The 16,862-nt window shown below is 41.8% G+C and overlaps 2 protein-coding genes across 2 annotated transcripts; both read left to right on the top strand.

Moving 5' to 3' along the window:
- Window positions 1-354: 354 nt before the first annotated feature.
- On the top strand, window positions 355-6,079 carry gpn1 (GPN-loop GTPase 1). The gene is made up of 13 exons (XM_061067583.1): window positions 355-536; window positions 1,989-2,082; window positions 2,200-2,306; window positions 3,144-3,181; window positions 3,342-3,420; window positions 3,534-3,628; window positions 3,716-3,761; window positions 3,836-3,982; window positions 4,200-4,282; window positions 4,547-4,586; window positions 4,679-4,769; window positions 5,170-5,280; window positions 5,684-6,079. The coding sequence occupies exons 1-13, from the start codon at window positions 372-374 to the stop codon at window positions 5,788-5,790; spliced, it is 1,203 nt and encodes a 400-aa protein (XP_060923566.1). The 5' UTR covers window positions 355-371; the 3' UTR covers window positions 5,791-6,079.
- Window positions 6,080-13,538: 7,459 nt separating this feature from the next.
- LOC132998810 (stathmin-4-like) lies at window positions 13,539-16,616 on the top strand. The gene is made up of 6 exons (XM_061068557.1): window positions 13,539-13,602; window positions 13,711-13,806; window positions 15,115-15,323; window positions 15,598-15,762; window positions 15,856-15,873; window positions 16,608-16,616. Exons 1-6 carry the CDS (start codon window positions 13,590-13,592, stop codon window positions 16,614-16,616), a joined length of 510 nt encoding a protein of 169 aa, XP_060924540.1. The 5' UTR covers window positions 13,539-13,589.
- The last annotated feature ends 246 nt before the right edge of the window (window positions 16,617-16,862 follow it).

Raw genomic sequence — 16,862 nt, 5'->3', positions numbered from 1 at the left:
CTTGTTTACCTCATTTTTAAATAACTGCTTCTGTAACAACTGAATTTCCCTGATGTGTGGATCAAGGTTGATCTTATCTTATGATGATGAATGTCAGGATCAATACAGTTCTAGTACTTGCTCTATACATATACATATTTAATAATGAAATACTGTAATGTCATATCCAGCTATGAGGCTAATGAAGAACTCTATTCTTCTCTAATCTAGAATCTATCTGATAACTTGATGGTATACTTGTAGTAGAATGTACTCACTGACGTGTACTCACTACTCACTGACGTGTACTCACTACTCATCCGCCCACTGCCTCCCGCTTCACGACAGTACCAGTGTGTTGACGGCAGGCAGTTGCTCCAGCATCCAGCAGCATGGCGGATGCGTGTGGACCCGGTCCAGAGGAGACTGTAGCCGGAGACCAGGGGGGTTCCCCGGCGGGAGGAGACGGAGGAGCACCGGCTGCCCCCCCACGGGACCTACCGGTGTGTCTGATCGTGCTCGGGATGGCGGGATCCGGGAAAACCACGTTCGTTCAGGTCAGTTAGCTAAAGATGCTAACCGCGGCTAGCTACACGAGTCCGGCTGGGGACAACAACACGGGACACATGGTGGTTCTGAAAATTTCTAGACTGAGAAGAGCCCGGTGTGTGGGACAGGAAGCGGCTGTTCTCATGCTCGGGATCTTACCGGAACCTGTCGGTTGTATTGTGTTAGCTACAGGTCGATAATGTGCTAACTGGAGGTAAATAGGCTAGCTGCTATGAATCTGTCAGCAGGAGACTATTCATCTGTCAGCTACAGGTTATTAATACACTGGACACATGTTATCAATATACCAGCTACATGTAATTAATATACTAGCTACATGTTATGAATATGCTATCTACGTGTTATTTATATACTGGCTACATGTTATTAATATACCAGCTGTTGGTCTGAATATGCTAGCTACAAAGTCTTTATATAGTAGCTACATGTTATTAATAGGCTAGCTACATTTTTCTCAAAGTTGTAACTTTATCCGATACGACAGGATAACGACGGTCTGTTATCTTACCGGTGACTCTCTGTTGTTGATCGGTTAGCTTTAGGATATTCTTATGCTAGCTATAAGTAATGTATTTGCTACCTGTGGGTTCACAGGTTAGCGGGGATGACTCAGCTAGCAGCAGCAGGTTGTAACCTGTTCACCGCTGTGACGACATTTCTGATTTCTCTATAAACTGCGACACAAACTTTACAGACGAGCTTCTTCTGTAAAACTAGTTTCACGACACTTGACTCGGTTTGAAGAAACGCGTAGTTGTTCAGTTTCTCACTCACCCGGTCTTCAGGGATCCGGAACCAGAACCACGGTTCTGTCTGAGCTTTTCCCGCGTACGAGTCCAGACCGACCCATACGGTGGCCCCGAGGGTCTAAACGCAATGACATAAATCCAGAACAGCATTTTGTGTTCTGGTTTGACTCTGAAGGCCACCGTAGCTGCAGGTAACGAACTCAAGTGATGAGTTAACTCGATTGTTTATCCGCCAATTATTTTCTTTTTTCCTGTTCTGCAGCAGTCAGCAACAGACTTTCACATAATAAAAGCCTGACTTTCACAATAAAACAATAAATAATCAAACCTGAGTGAATGCGAGATAAAATAATTAATCGAGTTAACTCATCACTTGAGTTAACTCAAGTTAACTCGAGTTAACTCCATTGAAACGAGTTAACTTGCCCAGCCCTAATTAAAACCAAACTTATCAGAAACATAAACACTTGAACAAACATCAGTGTGATGATAACGACCTGAGATGACCGAAACCATCTTTGAAACATTTGTCTTGCGTCTACTTTGGCTTTTAAGTTTTGGTCAATGTCCCGTCTGTTAACATGGAGAAGGAGTGTTTCATGACATACGCTGCAGTCAGCCACCAGGGGGCGATGGAGATGTACTGGCTGTTATCTCTGTTTTACGCTCAGTTGCTTTTCTTGTCTCCAGAGGCTGACAGCGTACCTTCACTCCCGGAAAGCTCCTCCGTACGTCATCAACCTGGACCCGGCCGTCCACGAGGTTCCCTTCCCTGCTAACATCGGTGAGGACCCGTCTACTTCCTGGACAGATCACACAGAGAGTGAACAGTCTCCTCCTGGTCGCTGTAACCTTCAGTGTGTGTGTGTGTGTGTGTGTTTGTGTGTCCTCTGTCCTCCAGACATCCGGGACACTGTGAACTACAAGGAGGTGATGAAGCAGTACGGCCTCGGACCGAACGGAGGAATCGTCACGTCGCTCAACCTGTTCGCGACGCGCTTTGATCAGGTGACCAGATTAACCATCGGAATGAACTCAACTAAAGCTTAGAACCTTCTTAAAAATACAGTTCAAATCAAATCAAATCAAATAAAAGTTTATTGTCACAAGCACCAATGACAGCGTCATCGGAGCAGTGACATTCTTGTGACCTGGCAGGCAACATCTACACAGTAGATTTACAGCTTTACAAAATTTTAAAAAATGATATAACATATAACATAGTAAAATGAAGCAGCAATTTACAGGGTAAAGGAGTGGCAAATATTAGATTAAATAATATGAATATATGTGTAATAAGTACGTAGGAAGTGTGACCTGTGATCTTGTGACCTGGCAGGTAACATCTTAAAAACACATTTTAGAAAATGACACCTCTAACATTTAACATATATCCTCTAACTAGGGCTGGGCAAGTTAACTCGTTTTAATCGAGTTAACTCAAGTGATGAGTTAACTCGATTGTTTACCCGCCAATTATTTTCTTTTTTCCTGTTCTGCAGCAGTCAGCAACAGACTTTCACAAAATAAAAGCCTGACTTTCACAATAAAACAATAAATAATCAAACCTGAGTGAATGCGAGATAAAATAATTAATCGAGTTAACTCATCACTTGAGTTAACTCGAGTTAACTCCATTGAAACGAGTTAACTTGCCCAGCCCTACCTCTAACATATAACATAGCAAAATGAAGCAGCAGTTTACCGGGTGAAGGAGTGGGGAATGTTAAATTAAATAATATGAAGTTCTGTTACAGTTTCTCCCAAAGTTTAGTTTCCAGGCAAATCATGACAAACAACCGAGTGACTGAACTGTGATTAAACGTGTGTGTTTGTGTTGTGCAGGTGATGCAGTTCATCGAGAAGAAGCAGCACGATCACAAGTTAGTGTCCGTCTGGAATCTGTGAAGCTTCTGATGTTTTCTCCATCCTCATCATCCTCATCCTAGTGACAGTTTCCTGTTTGACTTACCGTTGTTGTAAATGCCCATTAGATTGTGTATCTTGTTTATAGTTGTGTCTGATGACCTTTGACCTCTGCAGGTACGTGTTGATTGACACCCCGGGTCAGATTGAAGTCTTCACGTGGTCGGCGTCTGGAACCATCATCACCGAGGCTCTGGTTGGTCTGCACGCTGCACGCTGGGTTTTTCATTCTTCACTGATCATGTGACAGTCATTTTAAACCCCTGTTGTGTGTGTGTGTGTGTGTGTGTGTGTGTGTTTGTGTTACAGGCGTCGTCTTTCCCGTGTGTGGTGATCTATGTGATGGACACGTCCCGCAGCGTCAGCCCGGTGACCTTCATGTCCAACATGCTCTACGCCTGCAGGTACCAGACCCAACTAACCACAGAGCCTTTAGATGTTGGTGTAATTTAAAAATGGACACGAGCTCAGCTGCTGTTTCTCTCCTTCAGTATTCTCTACAAGACCAAGCTGCCCTTCATCGTCGCCATGAACAAGGTGAGGTCACTTCCTGTCTGCTGGTGCACTGTTGGCGCAGAGTTTATCTTGACTCGTGGACTCGTGGTTTGCAGACGGACATCATCGACCACAGCTTCGCGGTGGAGTGGATGCAGGACTTTGAGGTTTTCCAGGACGCTCTGAACCAGGAGACGTCGTACGTGAGCAACCTGACGAGATCCATGAGCCTGGTGCTGGACGAGTTCTACTCCAACCTCAGGGTGAGAGGAGCGGCTCACACCACAGAACTTTGTCAACTGTTAGACTCGGAACTTTATTTATAACAACACAAACTCAGGAAGAATTCAAAATAAAGGTCTGAACAGGAAGTCAGCTTATTAAAAACATCCAATCAGGTCACTGGATCAGATCCTTGTGTAAACAGTGGTTCAATGTAAACGACAGAAATGTCCTGACAGCGTTTCCCTGTGTCTGCAGGTTGTGGGCGTGTCCGCGGTGGCAGGCACGGGATTGGACGAGCTGTTCGTTCAGGTGGAGGACGCCGCCAAGGAGTATGACAGGTCAGTGGGGGGGTCACGCCCCTGCTCATCACATCACTGTTAGAAATTAAGTTTTACCCATCAATAAATGCTTTTACTAAATAAAACACTAATTTACAATTATGCTAAATTATAAAGTTATTCACCAAATTATAAACTGATCTATAATTAATTATAACACATTTGATATTATTATTATTATCTCTGCAGCCTGATTAAAATGACTGGAGACATTTCAGACTAACATCACATCTCAACTGTTTGTCTCTCGTTTCTCTTCTTCAGAGATTATCGTCCAGAATACGAGAGACTCCGCAAACAGCTGGTCAGTGTGTCTGTGTGTCTGTGTGTTTGTGTGTTTTCTGTCTTTTCTTTCCGTCTCTTTCTCCATGTTTTACCTGACGCTCTCTCCATCAGGCCGAGGCTCAGAGCCAGAAGCAGCAGCAGCAGCTGGAGCGTCTCAGGAAAGACCTCGGAGCCGTCAACATCACCAAGACGCCGGCTACAGGTAGAGCAGCAGCTCAGAGCTCTTCTTCACACAAACTCTCCACACTCTGTTTTACTTGTTTTATTGGAATTAATGAACTGGTCGAGAAAAGATTTTCTTGTATTTGAAAACTGATTTAAAAATTCGCCTTTGAATATAATATCTTTCTGTTTTCTCTGACATTATTATGTAAAACATGTAAAATCATACAATACACCTTATTTTTGCTGTTTAATGCCGCGCTGACACCAAGAGCTTCCAAATCACAGTCTCTGTATTTAGCTTCTTATTTTTCACACAAAGAAAGAAGAGACTACTAAAATTAAACTGAATTTTCTCCATGACGTAGACAAACAAAAATGTCTTGTTTCAAGTCGTACACTTTTTTGCTCTGATTGACGGGTTGACTTCCTGTCCACAGAGGACCCTCACATCGCTGGACCCAGTGACCTCATCATGACCCGTGGTAGCCGTGACGAAGACGAGGAAGAAGAAGATGAGGACAGCGACACGGACGATATTGACCACAAAGGTGAGAGAGAAAAAACACGATACAGAAACATGTTCAATTCATAACCTGACTCATGTTTCACCGTAGGAAAAAAAATACGACGACATAGAAATGTTATTTAGATTTTAATTGGATTATATTGTAAATAAATCAGTTTTTTATTTATATATCTTGACTGTAAGTGATAATCCGACTTAAGACAGAGTTAAATGGTCCAGAGGTTTGTTTCTGTCTCAGTCTAAAATAATAATCAACCTCAAACGATATGAAATGAAAAAATTAAATCATTTTCCATCTGTTTCACTGTGGTGGCTGCTCCCCTCCAGCAGGGGGCGGTGTGCACTGTTCTAAACTAAACCTCATTGATTCACCTGAATAAACAGAAAACATGATCAGATCTGAATCTTCCTTTCCAATCTCTCAGTGACGGAGGAGAGCAAAGAGGGCGACGCTTTCGGGAACTTCCTGAAGGACAGGAAGGAAGTGATTCAGGTCCGAAACAGGAAGGGTGCGATACCAGACGGATACTGACCTCTGACCTTTGACCTCTGCAACATGAACGTGACCTGACCTGTGAGGGAACGGTTTCCCCCCCTGTGGTACAGACTATTACCTGGAGCAGATCCTGTGGATGTACAGATGTTGGACGAGCTGTATCTGATCAGGCGGCCTCTGAGCCTGTGATTGGCTGCTCCTCAGTCCTTCCTCATTATATAAGTTATATTTTTATATCAAAGCAGAATCTTCTATTCTTTTTGTTTTTCTCCACTGTTCATGTTTGTAAAAAACTGAAGGAATCGAATAAAACTTTTAGTTCAGATGCCTGTTTGAGACTCGACAGTTTACTGATCAATAATCCTAACGGGACTGGAGGGTCGGTATCAGCTCTAATAAACCTGATCGACCTCTTTTTCAGGAGTTGACATATCGTCCATCTTCATGATTTTGGATATGATACACCGCTGCAACTACAGGTGGCGCTATAGCAATTTATTACAAATGGTCACAACGTTTGTTTTACAAAATGTTTTCCTCTAGAAAACAGCATCAAATCAGATTTCATTTCTGCTGTTGTTAAGAAGCTGAAAAGACAGAACGAGTTGAGCTACAGATGGAGCCGTTCCACACACACACACACAGTCAGGATGAGTAACTGTTCATTGTCAGTCAATACATTATGTGCTGACATTTCCTCAGAAACATTAAACTGACAAACCAGATCAAACCTGATCATCATCTGATCCTTGTTGTGACTGAACGTTCTACACTGTGAACACTTTGCTGTTTCATGGCTCCTTGAAAAGTGGAAAATCCAATTATCAGAATTTTTTATTATCTTCTTAAAGACTCATGATTAGCAGAAGACAGTGGGATGAAAGGAAACTATCACATCAGGAGGAGTTTGACTTGATCTCTGCTGTTTCTGATGTTCCTGCTCAGTGAGGCTCTGATCAGTGCAGAGCTCAGACAGAAGTGTCCACACAGACGGAGGCTGTGATGTGTCTTTGTCTCCATTCATGTCGGAGCTGTGTGAATGGATCCAGATCGTCCGCCCACCGACCGTCTGCCAACGCTCGGCTCTGCTGTCGCCTCCTCACTCCGGCAGCGTGGTCTGACTGAAGAGCGGCTGACTCACTTTGTTGTGAGTGGGGAAAAGAGCTGATGAAAAGAAAATCAACAAATTCATAAAATACTGAAACAACAAGAAATCTTCAGTGAAAACTTCTATTCAGGTTTATTTGTAACAAAGGAAAATCTCTAGCGGATAAGAATTTGTCAGGTTTTAACTTTACACACTTTGAACTTTCATCTTTGCACAAAAGACCTCAACCTGCAAAACTCAACCGGGCATGAAAAGTGGTCTTCACATAGAATCAGGTGTTTATTAAGCATCGCATTGTTTGTGTCCTTTAAGTGGTTCCATGAGAAAGAGACGATTAAACGTTACACAAGAGAAAAACACGAGAACGTGTTTTAAAAACCAGAGAGAATTAGAGTGAAAACCATTTTATTCAGTTTTTATGGTTTATTATGTTTTTTGTTTACTGAGGAACATAAAGAATCCGACTTTAATCTGCAGTAAATTCTACATTTGTACAAAAAATACACAAGTGAACGGACGTTTTCTCTGCCGATCCACAAAGTTTAAGTTTTATTCAAAGATCCAAACACAGCGGACACGTATGTCACATGTTTGACAGCACGTGTCACTCAGTCATTAACGTGTCGTGATGGTTGTGGAACCAGGTTCACTGATCCTCAGGGTTGAAAAACTGTGATTAAATAAATCTCAAACGAATATGGTATGAAAAATATATTGATAAACAATATGAAAGCCGAAGCAGCTCTTACACGCTTGTTTTACTGTTTCAGCTTTTTCTTCAATTTTTTTTTTTTAAAACTATTTATAGATCATTTTCATCTTGTAGTACAGGGAGAACAAAGACAAATACAAAACATTGAACAATTACCCAAATTCAAGGTCCAGGGGTGATCAATAAATCCAAAAGACAAAGTATCAAACCCAGTACGTGCAGACAGTCTCACTCATTGGCCAAGTAGGCTTACAGCTTTTTCTTTAATTTTTGAGGTTCAATCAACAAACGATTTCAACCGTTTATATCAAAACATTCAACTTTAGTTTTATGTTTTCAACTCCTCGTAGTTTTTGAAGTATTCTGCCATTTTTGTAGTTTTATGAGGGACCTTTAACAATGCGTTTTATAGTAAGTAATTTATTTAAATGTGTTGGTTCATCCTTTTTTTTCATTTTTTTTTGTGAAGCGCTTTGAGCTGAACTCTGGATATTTCTGTAAAATCTCTCTCTCTCTCTCTCTCTCTTTTTCTCTCTCTCTCTCTCTCTCTCTCTCTCTCTCTCTCTCTCTCTCTCTCTCTCTCTCTCTCTCTCTCTCTCTCTCTCTCTCCCTCTCTCTCGCTCTCCCCCCCCCGCCTGCAGCAGTGAATCATCTCCGCTAACATTCTGCCCACACTGCTGTCTCTCCTCTCTCTCTCCTCGCTCGCCCCCACTCTCTCCTCTGCAGTGGGCTCCAGACACGACCAGAAACAGAAACATGGAGTCACGACGTCTCGCCGACACAAATAAAACACACACACACAAATAAAACACACACACACACACACACAAATAAAACACACACACACACACACACACTGATAAACACTGGTTTTAGATTCCTCCTGACCTGCGAGTGCCTTGCTCAGCGGCTCCTCAGCAGTGCTCATGAGTCGGGATTGAACTCACACCTTTGTCTCACATGAACCATCTGTTAATCTGGGATTCCTCAGAGTCTTTACATATAAAAACTTCTTCTAAAGTTCTTATATACTCATCTATTCTATCACTGATCCTTCTCACACTGGAGGCCTGGCCATCAGCAGCAAGGCCCAACCACACCGGAGCTGGGTATCGAACCAGCACGACTCTGGTTAGTGGTCGACCCGCTGTACCCCCTGAGCACAGAGTCACATGGTTCCTCCACCAGCTGAGTTACAGTCTGTTCGACTGGAGGATCAACAACAGAGTTAAATCAAAGTTCTGTGGCTGCTGCTCAACGTGTCTGGACTGTTGACTGAATAACGATGGATGACATGACTCCTCCCAATTCACCTGGGTCGCCCCCTGGTGGCTGGCTGCTGTATATATACCGCGCCTAATCCATGTTAGCAGATGGCTCATGGACCAAATGAAAAAATCAAAGCATACTAAATAAATGTTTCTTAAAAGATGGTTTCTTGTCATTGTTGGTAGTTATTATCACACTGATGTTTATTCAGGTCTCCACTCCACGATCCCTATGTTACACACCAAAGTTAGATGGCAGTATCCGTATCTGAGATATTTTTGCTAGATTCTTTTTCCAACGGCAGGAAGCAGAGACACGTCGTCCATCTTTCACCACAAATCAGTGAGCGAGCATCAGAGGAGCCTGACAGACGAAACTCGGGTCACATCGGGCTGGAGATAAATTAATGATTCACATCAAGAAATCTTTATTATCCCGATCAGAGCACAACAAAACACACGATCAGACTAGTACAATGTTAATAAATACAATATAAAAACAAAAAGGTCACGAGGTCTAATTTAAAAGGTCAATGACAGCAGAAACAAATGAGCTTATACATCTATTCGACCTGCTTTCAGGCCGAGTGAATCTGCAGCAACAGAATCTCTTTGAACAGAGATGAATCCGACAAGACCTTCTTCAAAGATCTCCTCCTGTGAGGATGAGGAGGGTCAGTCAGTGATTTCACTAAACACTCTAATGAAGCCCTGCATTCGGTTTTAATATCTTCTGGACAATGACCCAAACCAAAAGATAAAAGTAAACGTCAGCACTGACTCAATAAAACAAGAATAAACATTTGCATGTCAGTAAAGACAACGATGAATCTACGGAGCTTCCGATAAAAATACATTTGTTTACATACAGTTTCCACGTGGGCCTCAATGATCTGTCTGTTAATGTGTCAAGACAATAAGATAATATATGATATTATGCACGACCTATTACACCCTTATTCTGTTTGAATATTTGTATAAGATATTTAATAAACACACCTGATCAACATCCTGAGTCATGTCTTTCTCTCTCTATCTCTATCTGTTATGATGACATCACTGTGTTGAGCTCGGTGCACTGACCTCATTCTAAATGACATCATTGCTGAGACTCCAGAGATGATGTCATGATTATGGCTTCCCGTTGCTGCTCTGCTACAAACCCCGCCCCCTGCAACCCCCCCGTTCATAACACACTGCTGTTCTATTCCATTCTATTCTATTCTATTCTGATTTACATCCACTGGACAGAAGCAAAACACCTAAATAAATCATTGTGCAGGAGATGTGTTGTTTATGCTGAACACACACACACACACATACACACACACACACACACACAAACAGTGGGGCTCAGAGCTCTCAGCTGATTGGCTGCAGGTGACATCATCAGTTGGTATGTGGAGGTTTCTCCTGCTCCTCTTTGCTGCAGCATCTCACTCACCTCCACACACACACACACACACACACACACACACACACACACACACACACACACACACACACACACACACATACACGCACACACACATACACACACACACACACACACATTTTAAACATTACAGTTGCATACATGACCCATGTGTGTTACAGCTGCTCAGCATCCAACATGTCTGAAACTGAGCTTGGTCCTCAGAGATAGAATCAAACACACACACACACACACACACACACACACCGACACACACACACACACTCTCACACACACACACACACACACACTGCAGATGCATTACCTCATCTGGTTCAGTGTGAGGAGGGGTGTTTTACTCTGGTGCATGATGGGAGCTGCAGTTCTCTGCTGTCATTTTTTTCACATGTGCAGTTTTGATGATTGTAGTCATTGTTACGTTTAATTTTTCATACAAATAAAACTGAAAATATGAAGCTAATATAATGATAATTAATTTTTAACCTTCGGTCTGTAATTAAAACCAAAATGATGAGAACGACCTGAAATCACAGAAACCATCTTAAAGCTGCTGCTCACTTGAGGATAATCGTCCCGATTTCAAATCTCGAATCATACAAATCGAACATATTTGATTATCAGGTCAGAAAACTTCAAAGCCAGTAAGAGCGAGCTGACCAGGAAGTGTCCCTTTAAAGAGGTTGAGTACTTGAAGCCAATTCCGTCTTCTAAGCCAGGACATTGTAGTTTCTTTTCTTTTTTGTTTTCTGGTTAAATCTTTCATTATGTCTGTTGGTCCATTTCCCATCTGCTAACATGGAGGAGGTGAGGTTTATGACCTAAACTGCAATCAGCCAACAGGGGACAATTCAAATACTTTGGCCTCTTTTTCAGGAACTGTCATATCGGCCATCTTCATGATTTTGTACATCTACATGTGACTCTATAGCAACTTAATACAAATGTCACAACGATTGTTTTACAAAACCTTTTCACCTGGAGAACAGCATCTAGATGAAAGTGTTCAAATCAAACTTTATTTCTGCTGTTGTTAGGAAGCTGAAGAGTGACAGACAGAACGAGTTTAGCTGCCGACTGGAGCAACAGATGGAGGCGTTCACACACACACACACACACACACACACACACACACACACACACACACACACACACAGTCAGGATGAGTAACTGCTCATAGTCAGCCGGTAAATTTAGTGCTGACATTTCCTCAGAAACATCGAACTGACAAATCAGATCAAACCAGATCAAACTGGATCAAAGCAGTTCATCCAGTTTCTTATTTGTATCTTTTATTTAATACATTTAATTTCTGTGTGAATGTTTTTTCTTTGCATGTGTTTGTGTCACAGCAGCAAAACCCTGAGAACTGGAGGAACGATCCAGGTCAGAGATGTGACTGCAAACAGCAGCAGGTCAGTCACAGGTCAAGATCAGAGGTCAAGATCACAGGTCAAGATCACAGGAACACGATGAAACTACAGGTGCAGACGATGTAAAGCAACGTTATGAGAAACACGGACAAAGAAAAGTATGAAACTGGGCAGGTGGAAGCCCTGGCAGCTGATGTTCCACCGGTGAGCAGGTGGTGAGGAGATGTTCAAATTATATGAAACTAAATAAATAAAGACTTAAAATCACAGTGTATATATACACATATATACTGTTTGTGTGTGTGTGGTTGTTTTTATACTTTCCCTTAATGAATAAATATAATTCATTCATATCGTTTCTTCACCAGGATGAAATTAACACATTGATTTTTAACGTTTTTATCTTTTAATATAAAATTCTGTTTCTCAGATGTTCATCCTGCTTTCTGTGCTTTATGCAAACATGATCTTTGTGTGTTTGTGTGTGCGTGTGTGTGTGTGTGTGTGTGTGTGTGTGTGATTGTGTGTGTGTGGGTTTGTGCTCAGTAAAATGATCATGATTCCAAAGAACAGGATTATTCCTCTGAACCCACTCTTCCTCTTCTTCTTCCTCCTCGTCCTCCTCCTCGCCCTCCTCCTCCCTCTGCTCTGCCCTGTTTGGACCAATCACAGCCCAGTATCCCTGGCGGCCAATCAGAAGGCTGCTGGGTGATGTCATGCAGCAGGCTGCCTTGGTGCTGATGCTGCTGAGCTGCAGATCCTCAGTGTGAACAGAGAGAAGAGAAACCAGCATCACTGCAGGGTGAGTGATCCACAACACAAACACACACAGACTCACTTTCACTTGTATTTGTTGTGTATTTGCTGTGTGGTTGATGTGTATTTGATGTTTAGTTGTGCACATGTTTGCAGCAGCAGCTTTTCCTCAGATTCCTGCAGCACAGACGAACAGAACAACATGTTTTTCTGTTTTTATCCTTCCATCGTTTGTTCATCTGCAGCTTCTGTTCTTCATCTTCATCTTTTCTTAGTTTGTTGTCTTTGTTGCATCATTTATTTTATTCTTTTGTATTTTTCATGAGTTTAGTTCTGGAGCTCGGCTCTGCAGAAGCTGATGCGCTTACTGGCAACAATGACATCATCGCTCAGTCCTCATGCACCCGCGCACACAAACACACACACACACACACATAGACACACAGTGTTCAGTTAGAGAAGAATCAATCTGATGATTTTAACAGATTGATATTTTGCATTTGTTTCTGCAGAATGTATTTTATTTTAATTTGCTGTTTTTCAGTTCTTCCATCATAAGAAGCAATTTCAAATTATTGATGTAAACTGATATTTAATGCTGGACATAAATCTCTTAGATTCATGATGTGAACAGTAGAAATTAACTTAACCTCTGAGTTCAGTGGACATCAGTTTAATGTTTTAGCTCATTTAGTTAATTTGTGACCTGGAGGTTCATGCTGAGGGAACATTAGATTCTGACACAATTCACCTTCACTGCTCTCAGATGCTGCTTTTAACCTGAATCCGAAGCTTCTGCTGAATCCAGAACAAGAGAAGCTCAGATTTCTGTGATTGAATCATCGACTTTAAAAGAAAAAATCTAAAACAAAATATCTCCCCTGAACAAAATCTGTTGTTTGAATTAAAATGATGTTAAATCATTTCTCAGTCTCTAAATTTGTACAGCAGATCTATCAGAAGTACAGAGTTTGCAGGAAGCTACAGAAACAAAGATCCAGTGATGAAGTGATGCATCAGATCAGAGAGATGATGATGTTTCAGCTTCACTCAAACTGAAGCATCTCAGTGTCTCCTGCAGGTTGAACAGATTCAGTGTCTCCTGAGTTTGACTGGTGTGATTGTCTGTGTCCTCAGGACGTGACTCTACCTCACCACAGTGTCTTTGACTGGAACCCGCAGCACCATGACTCTAGCAGGTAAAACCAATCCCTGATCATTGATTATTGATTTCCTGAGTGAATTGTTCGTGTTGATTGTTTTTTATCAAATGATTCACCTGCAGTTTGTATCTATGCTTGTTTCAGCATACAGAGAGAAGATGCGAGAGCTCCCCCTGGTGTCTCTCTTCTGCTCCTGCATCCTTCCTCGGCACAGAGACGCCACAGTTGAAAAGAAGGAAGGTCAGTCCCACTCTATTCTATTCCTTCTATTCTATTCTGTTTTGCTCTGTTCTTTACTATTTTTCTTTCACTTAGAATCATCTGAATAAACAAAACCTCCTTTTTCCTGCAGAGTATTAAAAACAAAACATCACCAATTTTCTATTTTCCTATTATCATAATAAGTGGATTTCTAGTGAAGCTTAAAATCAGATAAATACTCTTAATTTAAAACTAAGGATTACATTATTTACTTCTTCTTCCTCTAAATTTTCATCTGACTTAAAACCTGAATGAACAGAAGATTAGACACAAGGTTTTTCTGACAGAAAGGATGATGTAAAATAACGTTACATTATTAATGGTAATATTAATTAGGTTACAATAAAAAAAAGTTCTTATTGGACAAGATTGGTATTTCAACTGCGATATAGTGAAAGTAATGAAAACAGAAACAAATCGGATCAGTAGATTCTGATTCAGTCAGCTGTGATACCTGTAAACAACCCTGCACAGCAAAATCGGGAGTGTTAATTCAACTCACAGAGTGTTAAATTTAACACTTTTTCTGAGTTTATATAATCCTCACGGATTCTGAGTTAAAATTACACTTTGAAAAGTGTTAATATTTTAACTCTTCAACAGTGATAAATATTTGACACCCTTGGTGTTATTTTATGACACCACATAAGTGCACTTTTAACTCTAAATTGTGTTATAACCTTTCACTGTGAGTGTTATTTTTTAACATACATAGTGTTATTTTATGACTCATTAAAGTGTATTTTTAACACTTAAATGAGACCGAGGGTCAGTCTCACACCTGTCTTGATAAAGAGAGTCGGGTGATTTTGTTATGGTTCATTGGGTGCAGAGATTTGTGGTGAAGCTCCTCCCATATTTTATGATCAACTCCACCTGAAGTGAATCTAACTCAGTCACAGGTGTTAACATTTAACTCGCTTGATTGACAACACTCGCAGAGCTTTTTTAACACTAGTGGTGTTAAAACAACTCCAAAATCAACACCCACCAACTAAAAGATATTAACACTGAAAAAACAACACTACAGATTTTGCTGTGTGGTTTTTAAAAGCAGAAAGATTCAATCACTGAATAAATAAAACTCTCAGCACATTTACATTTGTCATTTGCAAATTCATTATTCTGTCTTTAATCATCAGAGAAAAGACGCTGAAAAACATTTTTTAGAGTTATGCTCATAACTACTGGATGGATTCATGTTCTCCAGAGGAGGAACAACCTTCAGTTCACCTGCTGCTGCAGAACAATGTGTCTTCATTTCACGTTCCCCTGTTCCTCCTGCAGCCGGCGTGGTGGACTTGAACCTGTGCAACATCCGGCACATGGAGGTGATCGAGCTGAGCAAGCGGGCGAGCGGCCAGGCCTTCGAGGTCATCCTGAAGCCGCCCACCTTCGACGGCGGCCCCGAGCTCAGGGCGACCACGCCTCCTCGCCAGAAGCCATCGCTGGAGGAGATTCAGAAGAAACTGGACGCCGCCCAGGAGAGAAGAAAGGTGTGTGAGGGGAATATTAATGTATATCATTCTGATTTGTTGAGATTTAGACTGATGGATTATACTGAAAGAAGAGTAGTGGCACTGGAGTTGATCCCTGAGGAACACCTCCAGTGATCATCATCTATTCAGACTCAACCAGCTGCCAACTCTCTGTTCTATCAACATAAACTCTGTTCTCTGATGTGATTGGAAACTTTTGATTGATAGTAATATTAACCAAACTGGAGAAATAAACGTACAGGAAGTCACTGTAAACTCTTTCTCCCTCTAGTGTCATGAGGCGGAGCTGCTGAAACATCTGGCCGAGAGGAGGGAGCACGAGCGGGAAGTGGCTCAGAAAGCTCTGACCAAAGAGCGGCAGGAGCATCGGGCCGAAGCGAACAAGCAGCAGCGGCTGATGCACCTGAGCGCCTCACAGGAGCGGCTGCAGGAGGAGGTGAGACCCTCAGGAGCTTCTGTCACCTTCACGCTCACGGAGACGATTCATGAATCTGTGACTGAGTTTGTGTTGCTTTGGTTTGTGTTTCAGGACAAGCACAGTGTGGAGGTGAGGACGATGAAGAGGAGGAGGAGGAGGAGGAGGAGGGGTGGTGGGAAATGTGGCTAGGTTAGCTTAGCATAAAGACTGGAAACAGTTGGTTCACAAATAAACCTACCAACACCTCTAGAGGTCAGTAATGGACTTGCACTAAAATAAATGGACAATAGAAGAAGACAAAATACTTTTGAACAAGGGGTAAGATCTGGGGGCAGTATTGGTGTAGTCCATTACAAAGTGTAATCTATTACACAGTAATCAGAAGAACACAGCAGTTGAGATGGAAGCCACAGTAAATGATGTCCGAGACACAATTCCAGAGACTTAATCAAACGTTATTTTAGAACAATAAAAAGCAGGAATCGTGAGCTAGTTAATAATTATTTGAATCTTTTACAAATCATTTTTGAGCTCCAACAAAGCTAAACTAAAACAACGTAGAGATGCCACTGAAAACATGATGAAGAAAAGATGAAGAGCTGACAAAGGAATTACAGAGACTTCAGGCAATCAGGAAAGACAGGAAATCGAGTTATGGATACAAAAGGAATATCATTTCAAAATAAAACAGGAAGCGGAGAACTCAGGGGGAAACAGCTGAACACAAACTTAAACAAAATTGCAGGTAAAAGTCAATAAACCAAAAAAGAGTCCATAATCAAAAGAGTCCAACCAAAGAAACAGAGAGTCCAGAACCCAACAGGATCAATTCGTTAACTCTCCTTCCTCTTCTCTTCTTCCAGGTGTCTTGACGGCCTGATCACAACACAAGCTGAACTTTCTTTGGAAGCCATTTTAGGGGCGGATGAGCTGAGGATTGACCTCGGCGCTGCTCCGACTGGGAGGTCGACAGGAAGACACTCTGGGAACACAAGAGAAGAAGAGAGGAGGACCGAGGGCGGGGTCCGAACGCTCGACTTCCTCTCAACAACCAGGAGATAAACTGTGAATGAGATGAACGACCGGACGCTTCATCATTCGATGGCTCACAGGAGTTT

The sequence above is a fragment of the Limanda limanda genome, chromosome 3 (assembly GCF_963576545.1).
Source record: "Limanda limanda chromosome 3, fLimLim1.1, whole genome shotgun sequence".
Lineage (NCBI taxonomy): Eukaryota > Metazoa > Chordata > Actinopteri > Pleuronectiformes > Pleuronectidae > Limanda > Limanda limanda.
This window is presented reverse-complemented; position numbering and strand designations above follow the sequence as displayed.